The sequence below is a fragment of the Apostichopus japonicus genome, chromosome 5 (genome assembly GCF_037975245.1).
Source record: "Apostichopus japonicus isolate 1M-3 chromosome 5, ASM3797524v1, whole genome shotgun sequence".
Classification (NCBI taxonomy): domain Eukaryota; kingdom Metazoa; phylum Echinodermata; class Holothuroidea; order Aspidochirotida; family Stichopodidae; genus Apostichopus; species Apostichopus japonicus.
In genome coordinates this window covers 5,055,925-5,083,046 of record NC_092565.1, presented here as the reverse complement: position 1 = coordinate 5,083,046, position 27,122 = coordinate 5,055,925, and the positions used below count along the sequence as shown (strand labels likewise).

The 27,122-nt window shown below is 37.1% G+C and overlaps 5 protein-coding genes across 8 annotated transcripts in view; 2 read left to right on the top strand and 3 right to left on the bottom strand.

Annotated features, from left to right (window-relative positions):
- Positions 1-4,394, top strand: part of LOC139967391 (matrix metallopeptidase-21-like) — a 36,226-nt gene extending 31,832 nt beyond the window's left edge. The window contains exons 6-7 of the mRNA XM_071971125.1: positions 282-487; positions 1,085-4,394. Coding sequence (XP_071827226.1) covers positions 282-487; positions 1,085-1,363 — 485 coding nt within the window. The 3' untranslated portion in view covers positions 1,364-4,394. The remainder of the gene's footprint in view (positions 1-281; positions 488-1,084) is intronic.
- The window catches only part of LOC139967392 (uncharacterized), a 59,696-nt gene extending 52,712 nt beyond the window's left edge, over positions 1-6,984 (bottom strand). The window contains exon 1 of the mRNA XM_071971129.1: positions 5,790-6,984. The gene's annotated coding sequence lies outside the window, so the exon portion shown is untranslated. The remainder of the gene's footprint in view (positions 1-5,789) is intronic.
- Positions 6,985-7,122: 138 nt separating this feature from the next.
- On the bottom strand, positions 7,123-12,504 carry LOC139967395 (uncharacterized). 2 transcript variants are annotated; one of them, XM_071971135.1, is made up of 4 exons: positions 12,327-12,504; positions 10,871-11,035; positions 9,392-9,561; positions 7,123-9,190 (listed from the first exon to the last, which is right to left on the bottom strand). In XM_071971135.1, the coding sequence occupies exons 2-4, from the start codon at positions 11,031-11,033 to the stop codon at positions 8,021-8,023; spliced, it is 1,503 nt and encodes a 500-aa protein (XP_071827236.1). In that variant the 5' UTR covers positions 11,034-11,035; positions 12,327-12,504; the 3' UTR covers positions 7,123-8,020. The 2 variants fall into 2 exon arrangements, with proteins under 2 accessions (XP_071827236.1, XP_071827235.1); XM_071971134.1 differs by having other exon boundaries at positions 12,332-12,503.
- Positions 12,505-12,784: 280 nt separating this feature from the next.
- Positions 12,785-24,414, top strand: LOC139967390 (uncharacterized). Of its 3 annotated transcripts, XR_011792981.1 has the most exons (12): positions 12,786-12,995; positions 14,242-14,478; positions 14,766-14,967; positions 15,675-16,793; positions 17,129-17,338; positions 17,709-17,794; positions 18,367-18,521; positions 18,884-18,957; positions 19,380-19,611; positions 20,188-20,290; positions 20,508-22,875; positions 22,910-24,414. XR_011792981.1 is itself a non-coding variant. In XM_071971123.1 (11 exons), the coding sequence occupies exons 2-11, from the start codon at positions 14,315-14,317 to the stop codon at positions 20,716-20,718; spliced, it is 2,556 nt and encodes an 851-aa protein (XP_071827224.1). In that variant the 5' UTR covers positions 12,785-13,009; positions 14,242-14,314; the 3' UTR covers positions 20,719-24,414. The 3 variants fall into 3 exon arrangements, 2 of the variants coding, with proteins under 2 accessions (XP_071827224.1, XP_071827223.1); XM_071971123.1 differs by having other exon boundaries at positions 12,785-13,009; positions 20,508-24,414; XM_071971122.1 differs by having other exon boundaries at positions 20,508-24,414.
- LOC139967393 (2,3-bisphosphoglycerate-independent phosphoglycerate mutase-like) overlaps positions 22,559-27,122 on the bottom strand; it is a 20,126-nt gene continuing 15,562 nt past the window's right edge. Inside the window, exons 10-11 of the mRNA XM_071971133.1 lie at positions 26,127-26,261; positions 22,559-24,976 (exon numbers count right to left, since the gene is read on the bottom strand). Of these exons, the coding sequence (XP_071827234.1) occupies positions 24,837-24,976; positions 26,127-26,261 (275 nt within the window). The 3' untranslated portion in view covers positions 22,559-24,836. The remainder of the gene's footprint in view (positions 24,977-26,126; positions 26,262-27,122) is intronic.

Sequence of the window (27,122 nt, the reverse complement as noted above, 5' to 3'; positions counted from 1 at the left end):
GAAAGTCGTTATGTCTTCCCTGGAAGGGTTGACGGAGGCCACTTAAGACAATGAGTGCCCTTATGTGTAATTGCATGCTTCAAACTCGTTTGCTACTTCGACGGTACTACGCACACCCTCCACCTCCCCCCCCCCCCCTACTACTCGTGTCGAATACAAATTGCAAATAGAATTACAGTGTAAATGTTTATCAATGTCATCAGCCCATCATAGAATTACACTTATTTCAAGAGCTGACTTTGTTAACGAAGCCTTTCTACATTTTCTTATTTATTATGTAGGCTCTCGTTATTGGAGATTAGATCACAACGCTGGGGAACTTTATCAAACGGACCCTGACACAGGTGTTTACTATGGACCTGATGGACGCCTTATCAGTGATGGTTGGCCCGCCCTCTCTGGTCAAAACCAAAGAATTCCAGATAACTTAGACGCAGCTTACTTTGATCAAAGAGATAATCATATTTATTTCTTCAAAGGATCTCAGGTATGTTCACAGGCTCATTTAGAATTAAATACCACATATTAGTAAAAAAATGGGTCTCTTTGTGCTGTGAATGGTTAGCCTTCATTTCTGCAGAAATACTCTCTATTCCTGTTCGTTTCCAACACTGTCGAGTCTTAGATTTCTTTTTCTAATTAACATTCAAATATCAAATAATGGAACAAAAGAAAAAGAATTAGTTGTTATTGTTGTTGCATGATCAAGTGCTGACGTCACTCAAATAATGCGCCCTCATTCTGTCAAAAAGACTGAAAGTTTATTCCTACTCCTTCCATAACTGTCGGATTTCTAACTTTCTCACATCAAAATACAAACTGTCAAGCAACAGAAGAAAAATACAGCGTCTGAATATCACACTTTATTGATAGCGCCCTCATCCCTGTATGAATATTTCTTGCTATGAGCGGGTTGTATCATTGCCGGCCTATTTCTTTTCCTATTTGTTTTTGTTTCTCCGATTTGTCTACTTGTTTGTTTGTTGTTGTTGTCTGCTTTATTTTGATGTTGTTGTTGTTATTATTTTTATTTTTGTCTAGATCCAGATCTTATCACGTCTCTCCATTTATTTTCCGTATATAGGTATACGCTTACGATGTTGAGAATAACGGATGTTGTGGCGACGGTTATCCGATGGCGATCAACCAGGCGTATCCCGGTCGTTTTGCTTTGCATTCTCCGCTACCAGATAACATCGACGTGGCGTATTATTCTTTACGAGATCGTAAGCTCTATTTTATGAAAGGTGACGATTATTGGGAAAACGAGACATATAATCGATTGGCCGACACGGTCGTTAACAAAGTAGGTTATTCAGCTAAATGGAACTCCAAATGGAACGATATCTGTGACGTAGAATAAATTACTTAGCATAAAATTTAGTGTGACACGTGACCATTATACGTGGTTAACAAGGTAGGAGGCACAGGCTATAATGATAACACCAAATGAAACGATATTTATGATATAGAATAAATTATTTATATATTAACGGGCACCTGATCATCACTTAACTGGTAACCGGAGAAGTGGAACGTACAGCCAAAAAATATCGTAACAAATTGGAACGATATTTGTGACGTAGAATAAATTATTGACATATCAACATATTCGCATATCGATGGGACACGTGATCTTCACGTGTTTAACGAGGTGTAACGTGTGGAGGAATAATGGAATATCAAACACAGCGATATTTGTGATGCAAATTAACTTATTATCATATTCATGAACACGTATAGGTGAACAACAATAATGAACTATTAATTTGTTATACAGATCATTAATCTCCATGTTAAACGACGCATTTATGCACAGTCATGCTCATACTATGAAAGAGGCCAGGGCAAAATACTTGGATGACCAAATTAGGCCAGCCAGGGAGTTAGCGACCATCTAGTGTTACAAACTGCAATCCTTCCCACACGACATACATATTGCCTCTACTATAGTTGTGTTTATAAAAATCTACTTGAGAAACGCGTAAGTTGTGTCATTATAGTGTTAGGAAATTAATATCCTCTGAACAACAGCTGCTTCTGTGTACTATATATATAGCGAGACCATCCTCCACCTTTAAACCAAGTTGGGGGTCAGCGGACTTTACTAATATAAGCGATCATTCATCATAACTAATCATTAAATAATTATCAAATAAATACAATGTATTTTCTGAATTCAGGAACGGACAAACACGGTACTATACTGGTGTCGACTCAGTATATGTCACGTGGCTTAAGGTTGACTAACTTTGATATAGGCTATAATAGTTTTTTTTTCTTAGTTTCAAGACGAGTATACTGCATAATAATAATAATAATAATAATAACGACAAAGATTTCCTACGGAAGTTAGTGATTTGAACAACGTTCGATGGGATATTTTACAAAAAGGGATGTTATTCATACCAGCTATGTAAATATATATATATACATATTTATAGTGATAATGGATGGTGTTGTCTGGACTATAGACAGCCATCATACGGTTGCAGACAGACTGTTTCACACACACATACAATATACGTATGAGTAAGTAGGCCTATTCAGATATATATATTAACACTTTCAAATGTCTAATTTATAAGTTAACGAAGGACTCTCAACAACTTTATATATTAGTTGTGTTATAATTTGCTCATTATTATGGATAGGATTTCTCGACTGGGTTGCAACCTGATGAAATTAACAAGAGCTCTTCATATGGCTTAATGTGTTATTACAATTTTTAAAATATTGGACAACTTGTATTGTTGCACAATACAGACATATCGTCACCATGCACCATGTATGTACGTCATAAGGCTATACAGTCATAGTTTAAGCTAGTTGTGGGTTATTGGGAAAGGGCATAGTCGGTTTGGCAATGCAACCTTTCTGTTTGGTTTTCGTGTACGGGGAAGGAGGATGGGAGGGATGGGAGGGATGGGGGAGAGACAAGGGGAGTAGGAGGACCGGGAGATGTAAGGACGTTGGGGAAAGGGTGGGGGTGGACAAGGTTCCATATTTTAGGGCTAGGATATGGGTTACTTTCAATGTTAATAACCTAGTTTCCATTTGTATATGTAACGAGCATTTGTTATGCAAATACTCCTTACAATTTATAGTTCACGAATAATACAGATGACAAGAGTGTTTAGTAGAATTCTTGCAATACATATGAGACAGACTTTTCACGAAAGTGTTTCATTTGTTAGGGTTTTTAAGGGGTGTGGGGTGGAGGGGGGGGGTATGCGTTAGCACATTTGAAATGTATGAATGCGAGTAGTGATATTACAAAGGAAAACACTCACATACTGCTCTGCAAGCATTAAAGAGAAAATTTCTAAAAACAAATGGGTCTCTAACGACGAGATTTTAAGTCCAATTATATGAGGACAAAGGCATGTGTGCGACTATTTATTTAAAATTGCTAAAGAAAAATTCCTGCAGATTCTAACCGTTCAAATAAAATCGTATTGAATTTCACGTTAGATAACTAAAATACTTAGTAAAAGATAGCTAAAAGTAAGACATATTAAAGAATGCATACATTTTATTCAGCTAAAATGAGTTGTAACAAAAAAATCGGTAGGTGACTAGTTTTAGTCTTTCCAGCAATTTTTGGGAGCAATAACTGCCACAAAAAAATGGCATTTGTTTTGGTTTTAAACTTATTTTGTTATTATATTTCTTTACTGGATTAAAATTCTTCATTCATTTACATCATTTCCCTCTTTTTAAATAAATGACTGTTATATAGATATTGATTACATTTTTGTAAACTGAAGATAATTAATTCGATAGGTATTTTGCATTAATTTATGTTTCCTTCTTTTTTTTTATTGAAAAAGCATCAAATTTCTGAGGAACAATATTTTTGGTTTTTGTAGTGAAAGACTAAAATGGACACGACAAAGGCTTGGTACCGGTATATTATGCGATATTCTTGTCTGCTTTAGACCTCGGTGAAGGAAATAACAACAACAAATATCATTTTTTTTCTCTTTTTTTTATGTAAAGGAAATTTGACCGAAGACGATTTTTAAATTTCAAATTTATATATTGTACATATATTTTATTGTGAAACCCGGGGATAACTTATATTGGACTTTGACATGATGCTTAACTTTTTTTTGTACTTTTTTATAATAAAATATTTTTGGAATTAAATATTTAAGTTTAGATAGATTTATATATTTTTCTCTCTATATATTTCTAGGGGAGAGGAGGGGAGGGGGAGGGGGAAAGGTTTGAAAGAAAGTTGAAGGCTCTCATATTTTTAAACAATATAACAACTAGAAAGAACGCGCGATACCTTTTCATTATCTCTCTTTATGCTCTCCCTCCCTCTCTAATTTATATTGTATTCCTTTCGTTTACTTTATCCTAGTAAATATTTTCCGGCTGTGAAAGTTTTCTGACATGAAACACCTTTGATACTATAAGCAAAACAATTTTTTAATTTGTTTTTATATGTAACTGCAGATGAGATTAATTTTTATGCATGACGTCTTGCAAACACGAGTCAAAGCTCAAGTTTGTTTTCCCGCCAAAATTCTTTCAATCTTTTCCCACAGTCATAATAATTACGTTCAGAGCCATGGAAACACAATAAGTACAGGCTGCTAAAAATCTAATGAATCCAATTGACAAATTTTAAAATAGTCCATCCTTTAAAATATTGAATATATAGAAATAAATATTACGCAATTATGAAAACGAATATTTTTGATTCTTCAGCTGGTATTCAAAATAGAACAATTTTCCGTCCAATTAAATTCGCGTTTTATATATGATATTAATGACTTAGAAAACTGGAGATGTCGCGTAATATTGACATTATATGATCATGCGCAAAAGGTAACAACATGACCTTGTTTATGCCTCGACGAAGATTTCTATAAATTTCGCCGACAAATGGTCTCTTTTTTATCTATTTATGATCACCAACCTTGCAACTACAATATAATTTTCTATACAAAGACAATGCATATTGTTACAACGAAATCCGTCTCAAGATGTGCTTTGGGAAGACAATTATTTTCTGGCAAATGATTCTTAAGCTGAAGAGGGGTTCAAATAAACTAATATGAAATAAAAGAGTATATTGATTACTTGTTATTTTTCACTGTGTCGGAAATTATGTACTTTTGCAGAGAACAGACAGTGGAAGGCCTTTAACCCCTTCCTCCCCCTCCCCACCCCCACCATCCCAAACACATGGAACTTGTTTATGGGAATCATTGGCGTAATTTTGTATTATTCTAATAAATTTCTTAACGATATCTTTGCTCACGTTACGATCCAATATCACGTTTTAGCTGTAAGCAATCAAATTTGATGCCGCGTACGAAACCAGCAGCTTTTCCCGACCAAGCCTATTTTTTTGATCGGTTGAACCGAAGGGGAAGCGGCGGCTTGGACATCTAAACCTGGCGGCACCTTGGGCGCTTCTGACTCAGCGTTGGCCGTTTCCGACGGTAGGTATGCCAATCGTCCCGGTCGTATAGTTAAAATTATTTGAGGGGGAGGGTCGGGATGAACCCCCTGCTTCTGTGTTGGTCGTACTAGTTCATGACGATCACTGGTGTAATACTGCTAGTCCTCTTCCAGCAGTAGTCAGAAGTTTTGTTATTAGCATGCCGTATCAGTTCCCATTCTCATCACCACAACCCCCCCCCCCCCCCTTTATTATCTGTCACTTCGGATCAAACTAGGTCATTGAATTCTTTACTGTTCATTTGGATTCAATTGAAATGCGAAAATCAAATCAGTTTGAGATAAAATATTCGATTAAGATAACTTACATGATTGTAGTGAAGATCTATAAGAGCGGATCCAGGGGCGTGTAGGGGATACCACCAGGCCCCCCTCCCTCCCTGTCACGGTGAAGTCGGCTTCAGCGATCTCTGGGCCACACCACCTCCTTTTTAAAATTCTGGGGGTAATGTTGGCGCTATGAATACAATCAGAAGTTAGGACAGTATACCATTACCTAGTTTCATTCATTCATGGAAAAAGAATTATAAGAGGTCCGTGAGATTTCATACCAAAACCGACCGAATTGTTTAAGACAATAGATAACAAACAATGACACTAACAGCTGTGTCTGACATAATTACCTTTTGTAGTCTCATTTATTGAATGATCTTTGTTTAAAGAATAAAAAGATACAAACTATGTTTACTCTTTCCTAATTGAATACGTAAACAAATATTAGACTAAACAAACAAACATAAACAGTACACTTGGTGCCAGTAGCAATTATTCTATCTCTCTCTGTTTATATATATATATATATATATATATATATATATATATATATATATATATATATATATATATATATATATATATATATAGGGATAACGGAAAAACTGTTAAACAACTATGCTGCATTTAGAGAAAGGCTGGATCTCGAGTGAGATACAATAATTGAATTAGGTAAGTGATTGGAAGTAAAACAGCAAATGTTTGGTTTTTGCAGAGCTTTCGAGCAAAACTAGCTCTTCTTCAGTGCATGATCACCGAAAGTGACTAGGAGTAGCAGGAATTAAAACTATTTTATAGAAAAGATGTCGCCATGGTTAGTCTGTAGTTGGAAAGATGATGCCGATAATATATATATATATATATATATATATATATATATATATAAATTTATTCCTCCCTGTCACTGAGTTGTTTTGATGAATGTGTATGTACTGTTTTTTACCAATCATCAAGTCAGTCAATGTGCAGTATTAAATATAAACCATCAATAGGAAGTACTATATTTTGGGCAATTTTAGACATTCTTTTAAATTTTTAGGGGAAAAAACATTAAAATTATGGGTCACCACAAGTACAGGGAAATCACTACAAGAATCGACAGGGAAAATATTTTGAGGTCCATTACAGTACACCACCAAACTGGAGCAAAATGAACAAGCAATTGTACAGTGTGACAATCTCTACAATGTAAACATGAATCTTGCTTGTAAATTACAGTCCATACATGATGTGGGAAATAAAACAAACCAAGAAATAACAATCAATTCCATCAACATACCACAGAGTTTCTACAAAGCATGCAGACCTAGTGCTAATATGATAGGTATGAAACTGAATTTCTTAAAGTGTTATGGCTTTTTTTCCCCCTCCCCTCCCCTCTCTCTTTATCATGCAATGCAATGATTATATGTTTAAAGGAGAAGCAACTCCAACCATAATATTTATCTCACGTGATAGAGGTACCGTACTAAGCAGGTAAGGAAAAAATTCTTATTCCATCTTGGAGATTTGAATCTGGGTGATATTATGTCAAAATGTAATGTGGAAAAAAAAATCAAAAATATTTGCAGATACCATCTCTTTCAGAGACAAATAGGCAAGAATCATGTCAATTGAAATTTCCAAGCACCAGTAGATCTGTGATGTCAAGTTTTAAACTTGAATTAGAGCATCTAGTAGCTGTCTATTATATATCTGAAGTACATTTAAGAAAAGGATATAAATATCTCTTAAAAAGTAGAATTTATAAACCACTTCATAACACGATGACGAGTCATGCAGTGCAAACATCTCTATCATATGTAACTTTTCAACTTTCTCAAGAAATAATTGAAGCATCATAATTTGGAAAGCACACTCCATTGGGAAATCTCATAATACAGTACCATACCCTACTGTAAGAAACTAAAACAATACACTTCGTAGACGAACACACCGGTGGTTAATTATCATGCAACAATAATCTTTGATTAATCACGCCAACATTGAAGAAGTCTTTTGTGTTGGGTTTTGGTAATTTTGTCTTGTTTTCCTTGCAAGGAACGAATAAAAAGTATGAAATTTTTTGGCGAAGAAATGTCCAATGCACCTCATACATATGTTTGAAAAGTCTAATGTTTCCTTCCAGATCTCATAACATTGTTCATTAAGGTATGTTTTTTTGTAGCGAGTTGCCATCAAGCACCACAGAAAAAACCTCCCCCTTCCCCCCACCCCACCTATATCCCTGTATCGTGTTCTGTCCTTAAACAGTACCACCACTGCACTATTGCCACTCTATCTGCACATCAAGATTTGAGTCTGCGGCTGTCCGTTTCCAAACCTCATAATCTGCTCGATTTACCAGCCAATTGTTCATTAAGGTTACTTTTTGAAGCAAGTTGTTGTCGTCCAGGACCAGAGAAGACAAAGCCTCACCTTTGATGTGATTACATTCTTGCAGGTGAAGCCATGATAGCTTCTCCATGGAGTGAACCGCCAAGACCTTCTCCAGGACGGAATCGGTCAAATTATCGACTTGAAAGAGCTCAATATTCTCAAGTCCCACCGCTGACGAAAGGATGCTCTCGAGAGCCTTGGCCGTCAATGAATTGTCCCGCAGTCTGCTCCATATGCAAAGCCTGGAAAGATTTACGCATTTTGGAGTGGTAGCCCCGTTGCAGAAATTCCCCGGCTGACCGTGCTGAAGCACTGTTAGGTTCTTAAGTTTTGGACAGAAACTCAGAACTTCCAGAAGGTCTAATTCTTTCATGTTCTCTACGATCAAGGTAACTAAACCTTGTCCGCATGCTTCCAAAGGAGTTCTGACCTTTGACCTGTACGAGGCAAAGTCTCCTGCATGGTCATTCCCATCCAGTACGAGTTCGCCGAGCGCTTCCAGACTGGACAATCTGTGAAGTCCAACGGAGGACAGATGAACCGTCAATCTCACCTCAAGTCGGTACAAATTCGGACACCTTTCTGTGATGGTTTCCATATCACCGTCGCCTAACATGTCTGCATCTAAACAGGACAGGGTTCTGAGTAAGTAATAATTATTATTCGAAGATGACCGAATCCACTCCTGCTCGGATATTGCCTCAAAGAGAAGATGATGTCTCACATCTTCGAGATGTGGCATGCAAGCGAGTAAATTTCCTAATCCGATCTCTGTGATGCCGTCGTTATCCGATAAATCTATCACCTTCATTTTCAAAAAGTCGCCGTTTATAGCCTTCGTATTAATCTCGTGTAAAGTTTCATCGCTGATCTTACAGTCTTTTAGTACTAATTCTAACAATTTTTTGCAATTCCTGATGATATTGCACAAGGCACTAGTGTTGATGGCAGTCCAAGAGAAGTTTAGCGACAAGGCGAGTGGCAATTTGCTCGAAAGATTAGTAAGAGCAGTGGCTGATATTCTCTTGCATCGACTCAGGTTCAGAAACTTCAAATTCTACAATGGAAAGAGAATTTTGGAAAGAGAAATAACAAGCAAATCGATGTAATGTATCACATACATCGAAACTTATTATGAATTTGTAAGGTAAAAAAGTGCATATCAATAAAGACAGTTGCAAAAATTTGAAGGGAAAAAAAAAATTGGACAAATTTCTTTCAAATAAGTCACTGTGTTTTCCACATTGTTTACACTTACAGAGCATTGCTTGGCAACGGACGACACAATTGCATCATTGACCAACTTTGCGGCTCCTTCCAGGTTCAGCTTGGTGATGGATCCACTGTTGATTATCAGTTGCAGGGCTGGGAAGGTTAACCTCTTCTTGAATACAAGTAACTCTATCAGTTCATTGACTATGAGTGAATCTGCAATTTGTGAACATCGAAAAGGTTGTACAGAAAGTGCAGAGAACAGAGTCAGTGATGCGAATGGCAATGGCACGAGGACAAACGGTCAAATCATTCTGAATAATTTAAAGCAATGGTCCACAAACTACAGGCCGCAGAGGATATTTGATGGGTTGGTGGTCCTGTGTGCTGACCTCAGGGTTGCACTGGCATCTCTGGCCCGGTGGCATTGTAAATGCTAAATTTACAGGAGGAAGATCTGATTAATGGATCACGGCCGAAAGACAAACATTTTGGCTGAGTCCCGGCCTAAAAATGTTGCAGAACGCTGGTTTTAATGTCATTGGTGTTCCCAAAATATATGTAACGAGGTCAAATAATGGCCAATCAAATGTGAACAAGCATATTACTGCCATCAACAGATCACTGTCCTCACTGAGTCATGTTATTGTTAATTTAACCCGGCCCCCTCCCCCTCCCCCCACCCTTCAATGCATGGGAATAATTTGATTGGTCAGACACTTCAGGACAACAATTTTAAGCACAGTTATACTGCACGATTTTGAGGCCATAGTTTTGACAAGTAAAATGTTCTGGCCATTACATGTTTTACAATGAGAGTCTCATTCTTACTAAAAGGGACATTTCAGTACAAACAATGATGTGACACTTGTGAGAAAGGACAAAATATTCCTTATTTGTTGTCTAGAGTGAAAACACTATCTCAATATCTCGCTCCTAGACTCTATATATACGGTTGTCTGAAGTGATATATTGTTGCCTCTTCTATCTTCAACGACTTCATACCGCAGGATCAGATAGTAAATTATGTCTTCACTTCAAGAGTTTAACTTTCCTTTTATAATTTTGTGCTTGATTTGTCCTTTAAAATGTGAAACAATTGGAATAAGATCTTACTCCTGTGTGAAAGACATTTTGACGACAGATGATACTATACCATTCTACTTATTAATAACCTACTGTACACTATGCTATACAACCAATGCTATACTGTACAGTACAGGTGACTTGATACTCGGAACACATCTCCTCTACAGACATGATGCAGTTGGTTTGGTATTTTTGAAACGCAAAACTGATATGTAGGATAAATATCAATCAAAAAAACTTTTCAATTTCTTTCCTCTTTTCATGATCAGATTCACAACATTAACTTACTTTAAGAGTCAGAGCAATTTATAAAACATTACAAACATTTTTTTTATGACATAACATTAATAATCACTTCAGCAACATAGTAATTATCAAAGCAAGGATTCTATCAACATATGAAACATTTATACACTGTTAAAGGCTGGATTCTTACTTAATTCATCAAATGGTCCCAGAAAAAATAGAATCTTCCTCCTCTCCTGTGGACTTCTCTTCAATACATGTTTCTCATAGTGTTCTGTCCAGTAATTGATGTTGTTGGCGATATTATGTATACAGCTGTTGTACAGCGTCTGGATCCCTTTAGTTTTTGGCATCACTGAAACAATCACGATTTAAAACATAATCAAAATGAGATACGATGAGGCACAGACAACAGACCTAATGTACATATCAATTAATGGTACAGCAGATTAACTTTTACACCATCATAGCTTAGGTTGAAGTGGTAAGGCTATTTCTGACTGCTAACCATACACCAGAAATTGGCTATAAGCAACTAAGTATCCATTATTTAAACTAGCACGCATGTAGGCCTACACAGCGAGGCTTATCACTTGGACTGGTATACTCATATGAAGGCTATAGGTAAGGGCTGTCTTTGTTGAGTCCACATAGAGAATAGCACTTATTGTCTGTGGACACAGGTTTGTTAGCCTGGATTTTTCTTGTCTTGGATAAGCTGGAATAGACTGGTATTGGTAATGAGTCTGTCCACTTACTTGAATTGTTGCATAGTTACTTGTTTTGTACTCATCATTAACAATTTGTACTAAAAAAATATATAAATAACACTAGCATAGGAACAAGTTAAGGCAAAATTATGTAACTCATACCATGAGTGGTTCTATTTGTCCTTGTATTATATGATGCTGAACATTGAACTCATACTGCTAATGTTATATTAGGTTTAGTACTAACAATTGATACAAAATCTGTTTCACCTTCTTAGTCTTAGGCTCTAATAATATTAAGAATTAAAATCATGCTAACCATGGTAACAAGTTAGCCAACATATATAGGGCCTATGCCAATGTTAGTTCTTCAATTATTTCCCATGCACATACTGATGTAATTAAGTGTAGGCCAAAGTATGAGATCTAGCATATATAACTGTAGTATATTAGGCATAGCCAAGGTTATGCCTAGGCTCATACACATTAGTTACGTGGTTTGGGGCGAGTCTTCAATGCCTATGGTTCAGTCTAACTAGGTGTAACTTAGGTCTAAGAGAGCAATATACTGTGCACTTCTTACTGGGAGCAACTGCAGAATACCCCTGCAACTCACACACACCGAGCTTTTTGAGAATGACTTAACTTTAAAGGTTAACTTGCACTGGCTTACGCTAGGCCACTTTAGGCCTATGCCTAACTTTAGTCAGTGCTACTAGTACTAGTGCTACTACTAGCCTTGTAGTATGTACTACTACCAGTAGTTGGGGCCTGCAACTTACAACTTCAAGTTGGTTAGCCTAGTACTACTAGGCCTAGTACTACTCTATACTACCTAGTTCTAGTAGTAGTTAATACTGTAGCAGGTTAGGTAGGTAGGCCTAGCAGGTTAGGCTTAAATAGCAAATCTGAAAACTATAACTTTTAAGCAATTACCTCACCTGAGATATCATGTGCAGTTTTTCGTAACGAGGAAAACAGATGAGGATTCTCGGGTAAGGCCGACCCAAGAATCAGGTACCTGGGTTTCTGCAGAAATTCAAGATTACATTATCATTGCGTAATTCTTCGTATGTTGACAATTACTGTTGATATCCTGTCAATTAGAAGCCAAATAGCGCCATCTACTTGTCATCTAAATAGGGTTGAACCATTAAATTATTGTTGACAATAAAATTTTAATTCGAATAATGAAAACTTAAATTTCGATTAAAACTATGTAATGGTTAATACGGCATATCTTAGAGTTTATTCATTGTTTTAATATGTATTTTGATAGAATTTGGTCCCAAGTTATACAAGTAATTGTTAAAAATGTATGAAAATATATTTACTCTACCTTTTAGTGGCCAATCAAATATGTGGGACCAAATTTAAAAGCTAACCTACCATTGAATACAATTTTACACTTTGCACTAAATTACAGTTAGATGGCAATTATAGATCTCCATTTCTATGGTGGTTATACACTATCGTTAGTCCTACACACTTGGTAAACAATTTGTGTTGAACTAATGTATTCATATATCATGCTGAGTGGGATAACCAATATGCCATTGATCGCTATCATCTGACCAAAAATTTCGAGTGAAACAGTGTTCTCAGGTGACATAGCGAATGTACGATTATTTTGATTTCGGAAGGAGAATGATGTTAGCCTCGATCTTAGTTACTGTATCATATTACTTTGTAAGACCTAACGTTATCCTACTGAGTACTGTAGGCCTAGCCTAAGTTACGCATAAGGACCTAATTCAAAATTGCCTAATCTTAGGCCTACCCATAGAAATTGAACTTCAATTTATATGGGCGTACCTTTCTAAGGTTCGGCAAGACTATCATTACTAAGAGTCGTAAATAGAGGTTTAAATAGACTTACTTAACCAGGCTAGGCTAAAATCATAATGAAGTATATGCTAGCCAAAGTAGGCCTATAGGAGTTAAGGACTAACTTATTCTATGTTTGACCTAGGCTATGTAATGACTAATGAAATGTATGATAAAACCGTAATCTAAGATAGGCCTAAATTCTTATGGAATCATAGTTTTCGTACACCCCATCCAAAAGAACAAAATGATATCGAAATGAAATTTAGAGGGGAAAATAGAAGCAACTGTTTGAGCAAACCCTCATGAACTTTGCATGATCCAGCCCTAGGCCTATGCTCAAGTAGTGCCATAGAGTGGCAAAGCGAGCTACGTAGATATCTTTGAGAAATTGGGGGGGGGGGGCATAGAGATATAGGCCTAGGTACAACATGAGGATCTATTGCATTCCAAAAGTAATATTATTGACAGCTTATTACAATTATTAGGTATGAAAAGCAATGATCTGAGACATGAATAGCTTGGCCTAGGTCTAATGTCAATAGAAATATTGTGTAACGTCCATCTGAAGGTACAGTTAACACCTTTTTTCGATAATATCGTCATTATTTTCCATTTACATGTTCTGCATGGTTCTTAAGAAAATCAAAATTACAACAATTCACAAAGAAGTTCAAGGAGGTATCTGAAAGTAAAGTATAGGCCTAGTATGGTTCATGAGAGTTTACTTTTGTTGATGAGAGGTGTAATAAAATGTTTTATTATTTAAAAGTAACTTAAACTGGTTCGTTTTGGAAAAGTTGATCACATGTCTACAACTCTTAGGCCGAATATGTCATTCAGTACCAGCCAGGTAATCGTCTTAAAGATCTATGCAAACAAACTACTTTACACAAGTTTGAGAAATGGGAATTCTCAGTTTCAATACAAGATATTATGAAATGCTATAGACAATATGGTCAATTATCCATTGAAAGCAATGTACGATACAGCAGGTTGATTCATTTTTCTCTTTTGTTCATAGGTCTGATCCTGGGGGCATATGAAGGGTTCATCAAAATAGGGATATTAGAGTTCTTGAGTTATTCTTCATTACTATGCCCTTTGTAAAGACCTACGGAAAGCACAGGACCGGTGTTGTGAAATCACACTCATGGTTATCACCTGACGTGGTCGATGGAAATGTCTTCAGTTCACCCGAGGTAGAGCCGGAACCTACGTTTGCTGTGTCACCGCCAGAACCTTCGATTGAGAAAAGGAGGTCAGTAATTTGCAGACTTTTTACAACAAATTAATTCTTCTTAATATGATCTGTATGGCTGTTTCATTCCATGGGAAGTTACTGTCTGTTCAGCTGATGTGGAATTACAATCATACAGATGATGGGATTAAATTCCGAAATTTAATTGAAGGAGGTTCACAGATTTCAAAATGGATCTGCTTATCCTGATAGATCCCAGTCAATCTGATATATCACCAGACCAACCGTGAAATAGGAACTTGTAATTTAAGCTCACTAATATCCACCCATAAAAACTTTCTTAAAAGGAATGCTGGCATCGGAGTCAACGACAAAGTTGCCACAAAGCAAGGAAAGAGAAGAAGGGCAAAGCCGAAGACGTTTGCAGCCTTTTTCAGTCAATCTGATGAAACTGATGACGACAAAGAAAATTTCATTCCGGCAAAAGCACCGCTTCGAAAATCACATCAAAGCAGAAACATATGGGAACCTCGGAATTCTGTCACAGAGGTAAAAGAAATGTCACGTATGCAACAATCAGCCTGCAAGTTCGTCAATGGAAGACATCCTCCCTAAAGGTTTTTAAAAATATTAGTGAAGATGGTGCTCAGAATTGCAGATTGGATAGTTCTGTATGGACCATACAGCATGATTCTCCTCCTAGCAATCAAGAATTATTTACTATTGGGAAAGTTTTCCTAACCTAAAATGAAAAAAAAAACAATTACCCTGTCTCCCACCATTGATTTTGCCAATCCAAGTTTCAGTCGATTACTATCCGTGTAAGCCAATATTGCTTCTCCTAGTACCATACCATTTATATACAATAACAACTCATCACCTGAGTCACTAACATTGCAACAGTGAATTAGTGACTCGAACAGGGTTGTCATCTTTTACTTTTTTTATTGCTCAAAAACTATCCATAAAAAATTTAAAATTCCAAAAAAAAAAAGTTGCAAGACCAAAATTCAGTGAATGTTGCCAGTCACAGACAGCAGGTGTAGCAGGTCATATGTTTTGACAAAATATTAGAAACTTTATGCAGCATCATTTCTTTTATTCACTTCTTTTATTGCAATATTTCTCTATTGTTTGTTCTTTTTAATGACATTTGTTTCATTTTAAATTTTTTAGTGAAATTTTAATAATTAAAAAAAAAAAATCGCAAAATTTTTCTAGAAGAGAAGTGGCATTGTTTTGTTACCTTTTCACAGATCGATGAGGCAAACATTACTCATAGGCGAAACAAGAGTTCGTCCTCCTCCAATCAAAGTGGTTCTTCTCAACCGAGCGGGACGAAACGCAGGTTATCCAAACTTAGTCGAGGCTCACGTCGGCTGAGACAGGACAATGGAGCCTTGTGCGAACTCGGAAAGAAGTCTTCCTCCTCTTCGTCTTCCTCCAGCACCACCTCATCGTCGTGGCAACCATCAAGTGTCAGCACCAGAAGTACAACCTCATTGGGTGATCGGTCATGTGACCTGTTTAATATATCGGAGGCAGTCGGATCTCTGGAAGAGTCGTGCGACGAAGAAATTAAAACAGGTACACCCGAGGCGAAACGAGCAAAGAGTGTTAGGGACAAACGCTCAAAATATAAAGAGGAGGGTAAAAGAGGGCGACAGATATTGAACGGACCCCAAGGTAAAGATACTAGTACCCCGGTGTCTGTCTATCACTCTGCCTACGGCAGCAAAGACTTCTCTGCCGTTTTGTTTGACACTACTACTTCGCCGTCCATCGTAGACGGCATTCCGATCGACAGTGGAGCGTTACGAGATAGCGTCTTCGAAGAAGACATATCCAGAAATGTGGACCGTCTGAACATCGAGGACGATTCTGATCTGTCACCTTTTGAGACTTGCCACGGAGAGTTTGCGACAAGCAGAGACGGACTCTCCCAAAACTCTGTACGTTCACAGAGGAGTCTCAGATCTAGTACACGGACAGATCCCGCTGTAGCTCTAATGGGAGAACAGTCACTAGTCACAGATTCCAAAAGAGGCTCGAAACGCGACAGGATAATTGCCACGTATACAGTTGTGTCAGACAGTGAGGCAGATAGTGATGTCTCAATAGATACTGAGACGAACAAGGGAATTGAATCTCCCGAGACCGATCCGAATTCCGAGAGATCGAGCAGAGGTAAACGAGGAGAAAAGGTGACCAAAAGTGGACCAGTTGAAAGAGACAGGAGAGAGGAGAGGGAATTGAAGGTGAAGATATCACCTTGCAATATCATACTTGAGAAATTACCTCTGTCACAGTTACACACCCCACCAAAGAACAAACAAACTAGCAGATTAATGGAAGAAGGCAACAGGAGCTTCAGGGTAAGAACAATTTTTATTTTTTATATTTTTCTCTGTTTTGTTTTTTTGTTGGATCTTTCAATGGTCTGCAGAAATCACAAGTGAGTTTTAAGTCGGTAAAACTATTGACCAGTGGTAATGTTAGTCCAGAGCGTTTACGATTGGTTCATATTAGTACATATGTCCAAGGAAAGGGTCTGATGGGCCATTTTAAATTTTAGCATTTTTTCAAAATACTACAAGATGGTCTAGTTTGTGTACCATACTTTTATTACAATCGTCATCATCGCCTAAAACAAAACGTTGACTGATATTTTCATATTTTTCTACCTTTTCATTTCCCAAACGGGCTAAAGGATTCTCTTACACCCTCAAGGGACAGGAAGAGCGGTCATGTAATTACCGCAAGAAGTAAAGTTCTCGGTCATTGCCAGCAGACAGAACCGCTGCCATTTAGCGAGATCTTGTCGGAGCGAGAGATGTCGAAATGCGTCAAGGTTGGCGAGGGCGCCTACGGAGAGGTTTTCCTCACGACCAATGAAAAGAGAGAATCTATTGCTTTGAAGGTAAAGTAGTTCAGTGGATTACCCGTCTAGCTCACAAATATCTGGTTTTGTAAGTCATTCCACTGTAGGAGAGAATGGGATAATAAGTGCGACCAGCAGGCCATGGATTTAGTTTAGTTTAGTAGAAGAAAGGATCAGGAGGGACACTCAAGTCCCCCATCAAGGACCCTAAAACCTTTTCTTGACTTAAGTCATCCTTTGTACAGTACAGTCGATAATATTTATTGTGCAATAATATGCTGGGAGTGTTAACCAGTTTGTCTTGATCATTCTTTGCATTGCCTAAATTTATTCAAGTTTTTGCATATTAAGTGGCTGTGTGGCCTTTCAGCAACATTCAGAATTGGGTACTTTGTTCTATTGTTATCAGATTATACCAGTGGAAGGGGACTTCCAAGTCAACGGGGAACCACAGAAGACATTTGAAGAGATTCTTCCGGAGATTGTGATCTCAAAGTAAACTCTTCTTCATTTATTATTTCATCATTTTATTATTTCTTTGCCTTTGTCTCCTTCTTTCATCTTCTTTTTCTTTTCCTGCTTTTCTTTTGAGTAATTTCTTTCTTTAATTTATATTTCATGTCATTCTTTTGTATAACATTAGCTTCTTTTTAATTAAAACTGGATTGCCCAGTATCAAATTTGCATAATTTAAAGATCCTCATTTGAATTTTATGCAGCACAATAAAGAAGCCACATAACAATATCAAAGATATGTTACAAACAAACTCCTTTTAATACTGCCGGCAAGTTTATGAGTCTATCTAGAAGAGTCATGATGGCAGATCTAATGTAGAATCTATTTTTAATATACAAATTAGGATTTATTCCCAGAGAAGCCTAAGATTCTTACGATTAAAAGGTTTTTGTCCGAGGGCTTTGTTTAGGCACATTTGAAAAGGAAATAAGCGTTTCATTTGCATAACATTTTGATGGCACTAACAGGCAAGTTGCGACAACCTGTTCAAACGCATGTATGAGTGGCCTATCAGTAAATACAGGAATCTCTCGGATCTTTTAACCGACAGAGAACTCAGCTCCATGCATACGAACTGTGTGAATCAGACCACAAACTTTATACAAGTCAATAGAGTAGCCTGTATCCAAGGAAAATATCCAGAGTTTCTGCTCCAACAGTGGGATGCATATCATGAAAAGAAAGGTTCAGAAAATGATAGACCAGGTAAGGATAACACAATACTCTATTCTATGAAAGACAATGGTAGACCAGATGAGGATGACACAATATTCTAAACTCTTAAAGACAATGGTAGACCAGATGAAGATGACACAATACTCTAAACTCTTAAAGACAATGGTAGACCAGATGAGGATGACACAATACTATACTTTATTAAAGACAATGGTAGACCAGATGAGAATGATCCCCTGAACCCCACTTCATGCTCTGAATACCCTCTTTCAACCCAACCCCACCTCAAAGTGATATGTCAATTGGGCATTTTAAGCAATAATTGTAAGGAACCCACTATTTGAGTTAATTTCTTCATTGCTTGTTCTTTTGTCACCTTTTCAATTTTGCAGATTTGTTTGATGAGAATCAGCTGTTCATCCTCTTTGAGTTTGCAAACGGTGGTACGGACCTGGAGGATTTTGAGGTGAAGGCGAATATTTACATAACTTATCCATTTGTCTTTATGAGCAGAGAAGTAAAATGTTGAGGTTTTATTCATTTCTTGTCAATACTCTTTGATGTTCATGTAGAGACTTTTTAGAAAAAAACTGTCATTTTCTTTATTTTGAAATACTACAATCTGTGAGGCTGCCCCACAATATCACACAACAATATGTAGACATGATGACTGGAGATGGTCAAGTGAGACCTATTTAGGCACCTGAACCAAAAAATAAACAAACCATGTTAAAAAAGAACAAAGGAAAAATAAAGACAATTGAATGTTTGTCTGCTATTTGTGACTGAGGTGATAACTGCCAAGCTTCTTATTTTTTTTTCAAAATGGTTGATCTAGTAATTTGGCATCTTCTTTCTGGAACTGATTTTTGTTTCTTTCTCCAACAGTTTGCCAACATCAGAGAAGCGGTCAGTATACTGAGACAAGTGGCCGGCGCCCTCGCATCCGCAGAATGTCAATACTGCTTCGAACATCGAGACCTGCACTGGGGGAACGTACTCGTGCGTAAATCGAAACGCTCCAAAGTGTCGTTTAAAGTCGAAGGAGATGTATTTGACGTTAGCTCGTTCAGGGTGGAGGCCAGCATCATTGACTTCACTTTGTCCAGGTTATCTAAAGGTAGGGAAAGATCTTTTCCTTCTCAAAGCATAAAAATTCAAAGTTTTCAATTTCATGTTTTAGCAAGCCTTCGCAAATCATGTGACAAAATGGTCAAACTATACGACGGGTACAAAATGGGAAGGTTGGTGTGCCCAGTATATCGACGCACAGGTGGGCAATGTGCGGCAGGCCTCACGGCCGATGGGCAAATTCTTGTGGCCTACGGGAAGGTTGAGAAAATCCTATGAAAGCAGCCTGCAGAAACCTTTATGACAAGAAAAATACATGAAATAGAGAGTTAGCCTATCGCCCACATTGGAGTTTTTTTTTTGGGGTTATAGAGGCTGAGGCCCTAGTTGTGATAGAGTATTGTAGCATAACATATGGACAATTGAACTATGCATATGCATAACCTTCTGTTGAACAGATAATTTTATATTCCTATTTCATAGGAGTATGTACATCTTTAAGTGTTGTGGCCCAAGGTATCGGGTACAGAATTTCCCTGTGGTTCACAAGATCCATATTGTGCTCTCTCATGCATCTAAAGTCACATTTTTTATTTCATTTTCTTATATTCATCTTTTCACGCAGATGGTTGTACCGTCTTCTGCGACGTGGCTAACGATGAAACGCTCTTCATCGGAAAAGGGGACTACCAGTTTGACATCTATCGTAAGATGAAGAAAGAAAACAAGTAAGTTTTTCCTCTTTTTTCTTTAATCAATTTTGCCATTGATTTAAAATAAAATAATAGAACAGATGGACTTTTTTTAAAACCTGCAAGAGAGGGAAATGATCTTACCAATTATTAAAAATTGCTTGCAGGTTTTTGAGTTATGTATATTTGAAGTTGATACATTTTGAGTTGTTAAATATTGTGATTTTCATTTGTTGCTATATTTTTGTTTCAGGAACGACTGGGAATCTTTCAATCCTCACAGTAACGTCCTCTGGTTACATTACCTGCTGGAAAAGATGATCAGAAACAAGACCTACAGGAGCGCACCAAGCAAGGAATCGATGAGGGAACTGAAGACCTTTGGCAGGCACCTACTGGGCTACACCTCCGCCGAGGAGGTACTCAGGGAGAGCGAACTTCTGCAGTTACTTGAGGAGGCATAGTCAAGTACATAGTCATGTAAAAAGAGAACATTTCTTCCTCTTAGTTGTACCACCGAGCAGAATAATAATATATAAATATGTATCCATCGATAATGGTTGATCAAACTTTTGGTTTGGGCACCGTAATTCATTCTATGGTAAAGCACTGGAAATGTGTTGTTGACGTCACACGTTTGAAGTTTCAAATCTCTTTGGTTGCATTTTGATCCTGCATGGACTGTGTCACTGTGGTATAAAGTACCATTTACATAAATATGAATTTGTCTTCATCATGTATTAATAATCATGTGAAATTTCCTAAAGGGTTTAAACAAAGAAAAATCATGTTGTGAACTCGGTTTTCTGTTAGCATATGTCCAAAAATTGACCCAGCTTTAATAAGCCTATGTACCTAAAGGAATTTTGCCATGTAACGGAATGTTTTCTAAATGGATGAATCTCAACCTAGTTTGAATCTTTTTTAGTAGAAGATGAAATATTGTGAATACTGTATAGATGTATATATTACTATAGTAGAAAATAAATGTAATTACCATGTTAAGCATGTTTAGTTAATCTTTATAACATTATTAAGAAAACCAGAAATGGGGAGAGGCGATTATTGGCCTGTTTGGCATTCCTTATTTCTCGGTTTTGAAGTTAGAGGTAGTAGTAGAACGCTTTGGTGTTCAGTAGATATTGAACTTGTAAAAGTGACTTCCTTTTTCTACAGCATTGAAACAAATGGGTATATGTTGGGATGTCAAAGGATACTGCATAGCAGCTAAGTTTAGGGGCTGACAAGTGTATTTTGGGAAATTTGTCTGGTGTGGGAAAGGTATTGTGGGAAAGTATTAAAAGATGACTTTCAGCAGAATTTGAGTCTGAAAATTTATTTGCTAGGAATGGTTCTATAACTAGTTTGGAGATATTAACCTCTAAACTTTGGTAAATCTTTGAAATGCTCCTTTAAGGCTAAATTGATGAAAACATCATCTGCTCCATAATGCAGGCCTAAATGTTAAAGTTATTCCATTGTTTTAATAAATCAATCAAAATATGCTCTTTTAATTTCATTAACTTTTTTTTAAATAAACAGTGCACTACTGAATGACATTTAACACCACTTGTCCTTGACAATTATTTATAATGTATTGTAAACATGTCATTTTGAGGCAATAAAGTTCTTATGCTTTCTCATTGAGCTTGTGTTACATTGCAGTATCTGTTCTGATGGTCTATGTATTAGACTTAATCATCCAGCCACTTTAGTTAACGAATCTGTTGAAAAATTAAAGTGGTACAGAAATTATAAAACTGGACTGCCAGCAGTGTTTGTTTAATGGTTTACAAGATGTCAAAATCACAATTCCTTCACAAGAGCCGTTCATTGTGTTATATTGATGACTAAATTGCAATGAATGGTTGAGCTGGTCTTAAGATCACCATTTACATAATATAGATATAGACTATATTCAATACATATCGACCAAATCCCTGTTGCGGTTGTAAGATAGGCATGCAATAAAATAAAAAAAGGAAAGTTTGTTATAGCTAGCATTCTTCCAACGTAACATTTGGAAAAGGACATTTTTACACTCTCTGATCTCTCATTACCCATAAAATGTAATAGTTCGCATTTTGTAACTAGAGTATTAGCTAAAGCCTTAAATTAAGTGTTCTGGTCCACGGATTGGGTAGGAACAAAATTCATAGTGGCCTGCAAAACTATTTTTGTGTCCATGACCGGTCGAATAGATTTGTATCTACAATATAAATTCAGTCATGTGTAAACTACATTTATATCAATGTATTTGTGCTAAAGCGAAAGAAGGCAAAAAAAAGACAAAAACATGAAGAATATCTTCACTTCAGATGTAATAATTCTTTGTGTTACATACCAAGCAAATTAAAAATACAACTATCAACGTTAACTTTGCTTCTTTTTCCACAAACTATGCAAAAAAATAGTGGAGGCAAACTTCTTTTGGATTACAAATTCAGTTTTTTCCTAATTGTCATTTATTTTAAGAACATTCACATTTCACAATTCCAGAACTATTAAAAAATCAGGATAACAAGCAGTATCACAAGTAATATTCAACTTACGATCAAATTTTCAGAGACTGTTTCTTGAAATGACTTTCTCTTTTAGAGTTTCTTCCCTTCACTTTAGAGGTTGAATTTATTACAAATTGTAACTTCAACAAAGCACCAAACATATAGGTCCAAAAATACAGGTCCATAGCTGTCCAAATTACTAGAGCATGAAGGAAATATTAAATATAATGTCACACATTTAAATCAATTGCACCAAAAAAAAAAAAAAAAAGGTCTCAGATTTTAGAACAGTTAAATATAAATATATAATGAAAGCATTTGCAAAGTTGTATTCACAATTGAAGTACATAGCAACTTTTCATAAATGATCACTACAAACAGCATGGTTACCAAGGGGTGCGGGGGTGGGAGGAGGGGGGTGGGGTGGGCATACTAATATCATATATCTTTCAAACGAACACTTCAGTTTGACACCAGTTAACCTGAACCTTGTAATGTAGATCATTAGAAGAGTTAGGTGTTACCAACAGAAACTGCTGCAGTCTCCTTGCAAAAATCCTATATTTGGAAATGAATATGTTATGATGTCTAAAAGTATTACATGAAGTTTATTGGCATTGTTTCTTTCTTAACCAGATCAAGCACCCAATGGAAAATAGAATTTTACCACCGTGCCCGTATGGATGACAGCTTGAAGTAGTTGACCGTTATGCCTTTCAGTTTAATACTTGGTACACCATTTCTGACATGTTGATTGAGCACACGGTACAGCCAATTTAAAAAGCTTTTCTGGTCCTCCATATGCTTCTCTTTAAAATGCCTCAATTGAACCCCATCTCTTCCATACCATACCCACTCACTATACCCCTTCCCAACCACCCCCCCCCCCAAAAAAAATAATCGAGAAAATATATGCCGACTAGCAACTGAGCACCCATATAAAGCACTACAAATATTAAAATATGAAGAAAAACGGTTGGTTTTGTACAACTTGTAAGAAACCACGGTTATAGGCAACTCATCAGCATGAAAGAATTTAGTCGACAAAATGCTATACTAGAATTATAAGCAAAGTCTACTGCCGAAAAAAAAAGACTTAAAAAGAAGGCTAGTTTCTGGTTATAGCAGGAGGGTAATTCTGATTCAGGGGTACACTGATATTGGCTGGGGGTGGCAGAGAGTCCTCTTGGGGGTCTAGGGGAGTGAGAGGTGTATACATATCACTGGTTGTCCCTTAGGGATTTCCACGCACAGAAATACATAAGAGAAAGAAGAATAATTATGACATTAAGAAAATTACTGCTGGGTAAATACTTCCCTACCCAGATGCCACCCCCACCCCCCTCACCCTGCTATGCTCCTAAACCCCCTTGACTACAAAACTGGTCCAATGTCATTTAATTAGCAGCCAATAATCCTCTTCATTTTGGGTGTACATCAAAGGCAGTTCATCATATCAAAAATTTTACTGCAACATTCTTCAATCTTGGTTTCATACATTCATACAATGCCCCATAAGTAAACCTAAAATGAGAGCTTTTGTCACTCACAAAAGGAATTAAATGTAGAAATATAAATATTCATTATTGAAGTAGGAGCAAACACAACCATCGGTCAATCTATGTGATGGAGAAGTGCATGATGAACCCCCCCCCCTCCCTCCCTCAAAAATTGCTAAGAAATGTTTTAATCAATTTTTTGAGATATCTTACTATAAATGTTGCTTTATTACCTTAGACTTGAACAAGTCTGAAAGTGACATCATAAAGCTACTTATGATTCTATTTCTGCGGTTGCTATCGAGGACCAAGTTTCGAGGATGACCATATTTATCTACTAACAATGAATTTGGTAGCTATTCTGCTTACTCTTACCATAATAAAATGTGAGAAGTAACATATCAAAGAAGACTAATACCTTTCAAATTTTAACTGTTTTTTTTTTGGGGGGGGGGGCAGTGGTTAGCAGCTTTCTTCAGGAGCATCTCTATGAAATGAGACACAAACATGATGGTTGAATTTGCCTTCTTTTTAAGTTGTTATTATTTGCACTAAAATTAAAAAATCATGTTATTTTATCTAGAGGAGGGTGACCCCGATCATATCCGTAGGTTTCTCAATGCCCATGAGGTCCAACACTGTCGGAGCAACATCCTGTAGTGATGCATTGTGGGAAACACTCTTGAAGGACCTGTTGCCACCAAACATACAGAAAGGAACTGCCAAGAAAGAAAGAAAAAAAAACAGTCAGCTCTTTGCTAATTGACAAACTGACAAGTGGTTGGTAGGTACCTTAAAACATAACATGAGAGAAAAGTGATTTCTATCAGAAGCCTTCATGCATTTGGAGCATGTATAGTTACTACATACCTGGCACGCAGCTGAGAATGTCCTGGTTGAGGCAAACAATCCCTTTTCTGGAACATATCAATTTGAATGTCAAACTACATTCAAAAGTGGGTCACATAACATTGAAGGAATACTTCCATGTCATATTTCATTGTGCAGAATCGGATATTTTACCAATAATCAAAGTATCACGTGGCTTAAGCGTGCTGCAAACGGTACTGACGTTTACATTGACATTTCCTTGTGCATATTTTCAGGTGAAAGAGGCTCATTTTATAATCAAGCAATTCACCCCTAGGCATCCAAAGGAATTGACTCCAAAGAAGGCAAGCATTTCTTAGGTATGGAAGACTACAGTTTAACGACAAACATGTGACCCGGTAGTAAATACACAGATAGGGTTAGTATCATATTTCTTTGTTGAAAAGTGGGACATAGCGTTGTTACCAAGTTTATAGTTTAGTCGTACGGTCTAAACATCGTGATGCCTAATGTTACTGTATTGCAGAATAGTTGCACTCTAACATTGGTTAAAGTTGTGTTAGAAGTTGTTGCAGCTATGCATCCCAAGTAACGCAACTTTTCTCGCCAAGCTTGTGGGGCTCACGTACGGCCGTCAGTTATGTTTTGGGAGTTGAAAACGATACATGCCTCCAATGCAGTCATGTATAGTGACACCTGCTACATGTGTGCTGTTCTAGTTTGCGTATGATAGCAAAAAAAATAGTGGCATTTTGAACTTTACAAAGACATTTCACAAAATTGAGACGATTTAATTTGCCCACGGGACAATATGTATTTTTGTCGCAAAAAAAGGGGGACCATCCTGATTTATCTGGATGTATGTTAAACCTATACAAGGAGCACAGGGAAATGATGAACGGGACATTTTTTTAAGGCTTCCTACAGTATGCGCAAAACAATGAAAGAGAACACATCTATACTTTCTCCCCAACCCCACCAAACATATATAGCCTGTTTACGCTACCGCCGTACGACTGTTGAAATGACTGTAATTACCCCTCTTTGTTGTATGTTTTGTGATGGGACTGCCATCTGGCTCTTTCATCACTTCTGCGTTCCCGTGGTCGGCCGTGACCAATAAGACGTAGTCGTGTTTGGCGCAGGCATCCTTCATCGCCTTGATGGCTTTGTCTGTGAGATAACAAGAAGAAACAAGCTTGTGGACCCAGTTTCAGAAAATAGATGAAAACAACATATGTAAAGTTATGGAGGCTTCTTTAAGTACAGGGAGCTGTCGTCAAGCTGTGTGTCCTTTATAGTTTGGGCAAGCTGTCAGTACACACTCTCCATGGTAACAATGTGATTAAACACTATTATGAATTCTAAACTTTGTAGTTCAGGGCATCACCTCTCTGTGCCCCCAACCAACATCAGTCCTTAAACCCCCTGGTTCTGCTCCTTCAGTGATGTTGATGTTTTGACAGCATTTTAAAGTAGCAACGTAAGAACTCTCTACTGTTGGTAGAACAGTGTTACATTGAACAACATTGGTAAAATGGCAGCATGCCGGAAGTAAAAATTTACATGACAGAGTTTTGGCGGTGAATGTCAAACCTGATGATTTCTCTGAAGGTCTGTTAAGGAGACTATAAAGTGAAGTCAGCAGAAGCATTTAATATTGGTTCAAAGATGACTGAAAGGCAGAATTTTACTGCTGATATGGCCAACCAAAACAAAGGGAAAAATTGTGTGTGATGGGACCACTTAAGCTTGAAGATTGCTACAAACATTTAATAACAACCATACAGGTAAACCTGCCAAGTCAAAGCATCAAATGTTTCGTTTGAGAAAATGACCCAAATGGCATATCTAGCAATACTTGCATTAGCTTCTGTTTAGCATATCTCACAATTTTCACCTCACTATATAGTCCCTCTAAATAACCAAAATCATTTACAAAAACTGCGCTGCCCAAATCATGCTCCTTCCAGTTTTAATCATTAAATAAAACTTGAGACATCTTTTGTGTATAGGGGGACCCAAGCAGCATTT